The 6,524-nt window shown below is 37.7% G+C and overlaps 1 protein-coding gene across 3 annotated transcripts in view; it reads right to left on the bottom strand.

Annotated features, from left to right (window-relative positions):
* Positions 1–2,287: 2,287 nt before the first annotated feature.
* slc38a7 (solute carrier family 38 member 7) overlaps positions 2,288–6,524 on the bottom strand; it is a 10,869-nt gene continuing 6,632 nt past the window's right edge. For 2 of the 3 annotated variants that reach the window (XM_016495178.1, XM_016495177.1), the window contains exons 5-12: positions 6,284–6,428; positions 6,042–6,140; positions 5,894–5,951; positions 4,952–5,066; positions 4,697–4,844; positions 4,413–4,612; positions 4,261–4,312; positions 2,288–2,728 (exon numbers count right to left, since the gene is read on the bottom strand). In XM_016495178.1, the coding sequence (XP_016350664.1) occupies positions 2,614–2,728; positions 4,261–4,312; positions 4,413–4,612; positions 4,697–4,844; positions 4,952–5,066; positions 5,894–5,951; positions 6,042–6,140; positions 6,284–6,428 (932 nt within the window). In that variant the 3' untranslated portion in view covers positions 2,288–2,613. The remainder of the gene's footprint in view (positions 2,729–4,260; positions 4,313–4,412; positions 4,613–4,696; positions 4,845–4,951; positions 5,067–5,893; positions 5,952–6,041; positions 6,141–6,283; positions 6,429–6,524) is intronic. The other variant, XM_016495179.1, reaches the window with a different exon arrangement.

The following is a 6,524-nucleotide window of genomic DNA, read 5'->3' as shown; positions in this document are numbered from 1 at the left end:
GCCTCTTGGTCGCCTCTCTGACCAGTTTCCTCCTGGCTCTTTCATCCAGTTTGGAGTGACGTCCTGATCCAGGGAGCGTCTGTGTTGTACCAAATACCTTCCACTTCTTAATAATACTCACTTTGCTTCTAGGCATTGAAGGAATGTTGAGGCCAAATAATTCAATTTTAGTCTCATCTGCCTCAGAATCTTCCAGATGTGTTTTGGCAAAGCTCAGTCTGCATGACTGCATGTGGCCTTTCTTGAAGAGTGGCCTTTTTCTTGCAACCCTCCCATACAAACCACATTTGTGGAGAATTTGTGATATTGTTCACATGCACACAATGACCACTCTTTGTCATAAATTCCTGCAGCTGCTTCAGAGTTGATGTAGGCCTCTTGGTCGCCTCTCTGAGCAGTTGCCAGCTCTTTCATCCAGTTTGGAGCGACGTCCTGATACAGGGAGCGTCTGTGTTGTACCAAATACCTTCCACTTCTTAATAATACTCACTTTGCTTCTAGGCATTGAAGGAATTTTGTATCCATCTCCTGATTTGTGCCTGTCCACAACTTTATCCCGGAGATCTTTTGATGGGTTCCCATAGTTGATTGTTTGCTTCAGTTGCACTACCAAGGACTGAAATGCTCCAGGAAAGCTCTTTTCATGCTGAGCTACTCAAAATGACAACAGCTGAAAGTCAAATGGCTTTGTGTGCCATTGAAAAGGTGATTAGCTACACCTGATTGAGTTTACAATACATTTTTAGGGGTGATCCGGTTTTGTTTTTTTTTAATTTTCTGACATATTGCGTTATATCTTTCACTTGTATGTTATAAGTTGCACTGAGTAAATACAGCTGGATTAAACAGAAACTGTGTCCGTCTTCATTTCAGGCTGCAAAGCATCAAAATGTAATTATTTTAAAGGGGGGTGATTCTTTTCTATACCCACTGTATCTGTATTACGTTTCCTTTTCCTTTTTTTGTTGAATGGTCCCCCCTTTCAAATTCCAATGCATTTCCAAAGAAATCATCTATTAATAAGTGCAGTACAATTTTTGTCAACAGCAATGTTTAACTTGTTTTTTTTCAGTATAATGTTGTATAGTCTAACAATATTTATAATTCAGAAATCCTAACTGACTAAGCATGATTGGTGAAGATGTTTAGACAAAAAAACAAAAAACAAATGTACAGTTCGGTAGTTGGATGAGTTCTTTCCATCAAAAAGTCATCTGTAAAACACAATAAATCTTATTGATCCTGAAGAAGTGTTGCAGAAGAGATTTGGACAAGCCCAGCATGCCCCTGCCCCAAATGACATGCGTGTGTCTTTAAATATACTAAATGTTACTACTTTAAACTGAGCATTCATTATATAGCCAACCATTTACTTTGTGTATTAAAATATTTTTTTGTACTTTTTTAAGTTGGACACATGAGTGTTTAACTGCATCTTGCAGTTGGAGAACAAAAAAAAAAATCATAATGGAGCACAGAAGCAGTTTGTTGATTTTTCATTGAACATCCTTTTAGTGATTGCACTGAAACAGCAATAATACATGATTGTGGAAAAGCAAACATGCATCTAGTGTTACTGATTAAAACCATGCGATCCATGAGGAATTTTCAAATGTACGCACAGTAGAGAACTGGAACATGTGGTACAAAAGGGGTCACCAGCACACCAATGTGACTTACACAATTAAACTGTTTGGTTTCAGTTGGTAAACTGAATGGTTCAAAGAAACGTACTAGAGAAATTCTCACATTCACTTCAATACCAGAATCCCGCCCCCTCCCCTCCAAAAACAAAATAAACACAAAATAATTAAGTTCATCATCTAGTCTTCGTTGTACTCGCCCAAGCATCAGTGAATTTATGAAATCAGAGATTATTGCACCCTTGGCCTAAGCAACAACTTCATGAAAAACACATTCAGAAAATGTAGCTAAAACAATAACAACAACAACACAACAAAAACAAACCATTCATCAAGAATTTTCTGAAATACAGTTTAAATAATTGTCACTTCTGGTCGAAAGTGGTTAGTATTCACACACAAACACACTATTAGTCTTCTCAGATCTTATGGAACTGTAGAATTACATGCTTGGCAGTCCAAGTCATCAAGAAAAAAAGTTTGCAATACGATTCTAAGGGTAAACTTTATGAGCACTGACCACATTTGCAATGTCAAGTATATAAGGCCTCCATAAAATCAGTTTCTTAAAAAAATATATAAAAATTAAAAAAGGGAATGGACAAAAAAAAAAAAGACATTTCAAAAGAAAGAGACTATATTTGGAAGATCTAACACTGGAGGATTTAACACAATGTCAATATCCATTCAGAAAATAGTGAAGTATAGTGTCCGTCACAGGGGTCCTCCATTCAACAGCCAGAGCACAGAGCTTGATGCTGCATGCAGGTGGGTGATCCACTACATCAAGAGGTACAAACTTCTGTGGAACTGCTGCGCTTTACAATATGAGAAATCTGCAACAGTCTCCTGAAGACGTGATAGAGGTCAGTGGTAGACGTGATTTGGACAGTCTTCATTATCATGTTTTTAGTTTGTCTCTATTGGTTCATATTCATGCCCAATATTCATGAGGTCACAACAACCCCTGCTATTGGCTGTTGGCATGATTGATATCTTGGTAGATGGCATTTGTGGTCGTTTGGCCAAAGATGAAAGCACCAATCGTAACCATAACAACCCCATAGGCCACGATTCCATTCCAACTATAGAGAAATAATTCGGTTATCAGTTTTATCACTGAATACACAAGTCTTTAGGCATTGCTGAATATTGTTTATAGGGATAGTTCACCAAACCAAACCCATAAGACTTTCATTCATCTTCGAAACACAAATACAGATATTTTTAATGCAACCAGAGAGATTTCTGTCCCTCCATTCAAAGTCCATTCCATCAAAACTGACACTTCAAAAAGTTCATAAAACATTGTAAATGTTATTTGTATTAATTGAGCGGTTTAATCCAAGTCTTCTGAAAAGACATGATCACTTTATGTGATAAACAGATTTCATTTAGGGTTTTGTTCACATTTAAACATTGATCAAAATTTATCGAGCAGAAGCTCAAAAATGAATCAAGTATGGAAGCATGTTTGAATTTCCATGTTTACCATATTTGATGTGCTCCATGTACAGTGGTGTGAAAAAGTGTTGGCCCCCTTCCTGATTTTTTTTTAGTACCACCTCGGTTGGGGTTCCAAGTGAACTGTACCGTTACAAAAACATGACGTGTAAACTCTGCTGATCACGGATTGGCCGGAGAGAATTGTCACTGAACTTGCTGTTGCTGAACACTGACAAAAACACAACAGAACCGCTAGATTTAAATCAGCTTAGCCAGCGAAGGATCGAAAGCAACTGTTTTGAACGAGCGCACCTTTTTTTTAACAACCAAAAAGTTTTGTTGTCTGTTGCGGAAGTACAGACGTTCCTCTCGTTGATAGCAGAGGAGCGGATCCAGCGACAGCTTGATGGGGCAACGCGGAATGAAAAAGGTTTTTTTAGGAGTCGTGGTAGTAGAGGCGGCGCAACTATAACGACATGTGAATAATCCCGCCCACTCTAAAGCGGTACTGAACTGCAGTGGAAACGCAAACCGTGCCGAGCCGAACCATGCCGTGCCGTACTGAGCCGAGTCGTACCACGCAGTGGAAAAGCGCCATTTGTCAGGCAGATCTTATTTAAGAGATTTCTTGATTGCGAACAGGTGTGGCAGTAATCAGGCCTGGGTGTGGCTAGAGAAATTGAACTCAGGTGTGATAAACCACAGTTTTAACAGGGGGGCAAACACTTCTTCACACAGGGCCATGTAGTTTTGGATTTTGTTTTCCCTTAATAATAAAAACTTTAATTTAAAAACTGCATGTTGTGTTTACTTGTGTTATCTTTGACTAATATTTAAATTTGTTTGATGATCTGAAATATTAATGTGTGACAAACATGCAAAAAAATAAGAAATCAGGAAGGGGGCCAACACTTTTTCACACCACTGTATGTTCTTTATATGTGGATGGTGTCTCTTCAGGAGACTTGGTTTCATATAGATTACTTTTAACAATGTCTTCTTACGAACTTTCTGAAGCATCAAAGTTTTGGTGAAATGGTCTTAAAGACAGAAATCTCTCAAGTTTCATTAAAAATCTCTTCCTTTGTGTTTCAAACATGAACACAAATAGGGTGATTCATTAATGATTATTTTTGGGTGAACTTTCCCTTTAATGAGTAATGACGTTTACCTGGCTGATCTGACTTCATGCTCTGAAAGCTTTGCCTGAATCAAGCACAACCCTACAGACAAACATTACAAAAATAAATGCAGTCACTGTTTGGAAAAATATTGATGGGATACAAGCCAAAGTACAGTCTGAGAACCTTTTAATTTTAATACCTGGAAAAACAAAAATGAAGCATGCAGCCAAACCACCAATTAGTGAAATGACTCGTCCTATATCAGGAATGAAGAGAGCAAGAATCAGTGTGAGACAAAACCAGACGAGTGTCTGCAGTATCCTTCGTCTCCGTTCCCTGGTCACATCGGTCTCCACCTCCTCTCCTTTAAAACGCAACCACAAACCTTCCAGCACTGCCCTGAAGCACAAAATTACACTTTTTTTTATGTGACAATAGATATCTATCTTTCATACACATCTACAGACCACAAAAGCCTGTTACCTTCCACAGAAGTGCAGGATTGGATATGAGGTAACAACACATATGATGATGAAGGCTCGAGCAATGGCCACCGCAACGTCATTAGATCGATACGACATCAACACATCCTGGCTTACGCTTGAGCCAAATGACAGGAAGCCACAAACACCTGTGGAGAAAAAAAGCCCAAACGGAACACAACCAGTTCCTATTAGCATGGTTTGTTACCTGCCTGCTTTATCATTAGAATATTTCAGCAAATTCAAGCTCCCACACCTGTGCCTGTATACACAAAGAGGCAGATGATCATGCTGACTGTAACAACTGCCCACCAAGGCCGGATTTCAGGCTTCTTCATGCTGTTGAAAACAGGAACGCTGCTGACATGACACTGGGAAAACAAAAGTGAGGAGAATTATCAAGTTGCTAGATTTCAAAAGTAGAGAATTCAGACATGTCATTGGCTCAGAAAGATATGCTCCTTTAATTAATATTTTCATACAGCAAGGATGCATCAAATTTATCAGATGTGACATTACAGACATTTATAATGTTACAAAAGATTTCTATTTCACAGAAATGCTGTTCTTTTGAACTTTCTACTCATGAAAGAATCCTGACAAAAAAGGTAACAATAATTCAACTTTGATAACAATAAGAAATATTTCTCGAGCACCAGATCAGCATATTAGAATGATTTCTGAATGATTTCATGTGACACTGAAGACTGAAGTAATGGCTTTTTAAAATTCAGCTCTGCCATCAAAAGAAATAAATTATAGTTGAAAATATATTTAAGTACAAAATGGTTATTTTACATTGTAAAAATATTTAATTATATTTGTTTTTACTTTATTTTTGAAAAAACAAATGCAGCCTCGGTGAGCAGAGACTTTCAAAAACATTAAAAAACTCAAAAAAAAAAATATATATAATAACAACTGCCCACCAGGGCCGGATTTCTGGCTTCTTCATGCTGTTGAAAACTGGAACGCTACTGACATGACACTGGGAAAACGAAAACGAGGAGAATGATCGAGTTCGATCTAGCTAGATTTCAAAAGTAGTGAATTCAGACATGTCCTTGGCTAAGAGAGATATGCTACTTTTATGAATACTTTCATACAAGGATGCATCAGATTAGTCAAATGTGCCATTACAGACATTAATAACATTACAAATTATTTCTATATCACATGAATAGTAAAGTTCACACACCTGGAAACCAAAGCAGATTGTGGGCATGGCATTGAACACATCGGTCCAGGATGCAGGGCTGAAAGATAACAAACATCACATTATAGTAGTGATCACAACCTCTTCTGTAATTTGTAACTCAAATAACTATTTTTAATGTACTTCTGATCTGACTGGGATGATTCCTGGAGAAACATCTTTGTCGGGCCAGATGTATTTGACAATGATTATGATTGTCACATACCAGGTGCCAATAACACTCAGGGTGCTACAGATTAATCAGTGCAAATGTGCATGTATGAATTAACCAGCAAATACTGAGGAACATTTTAAGCAAAAACACTTGCATTAATCACAGCTGTGACATAACACTGCACTGCATAAAACAATAAAAACACAAGAGGTTTTTACCTGGCATACTTCTGGAAGCCAATCTCTTTGGGTATGGACAGAGGCAGTATGATCAGCACTGAGGTCAAAGTGATGGTGAACTTACGATCTGTGTACCAGTGCGAACTAATTGCTTTCTCTGACTCATGATTTATTGCGCCAATCACTGTAGGAAGAAATAGACAGGAAATAAGACTACTCTCTTTAGACTATTTTGACATATCTATATATCTATATATCTATATATATATATATATATCTA

Source organism: Sinocyclocheilus anshuiensis, unplaced genomic scaffold, assembly GCF_001515605.1.
Source record: "Sinocyclocheilus anshuiensis isolate Anshui unplaced genomic scaffold, SAMN03320099.WGS_v1.1 scaffold282, whole genome shotgun sequence".
NCBI classification, from domain to species: Eukaryota; Metazoa; Chordata; class Actinopteri; order Cypriniformes; family Cyprinidae; genus Sinocyclocheilus; species Sinocyclocheilus anshuiensis.
This window is presented reverse-complemented; position numbering and strand designations above follow the sequence as displayed.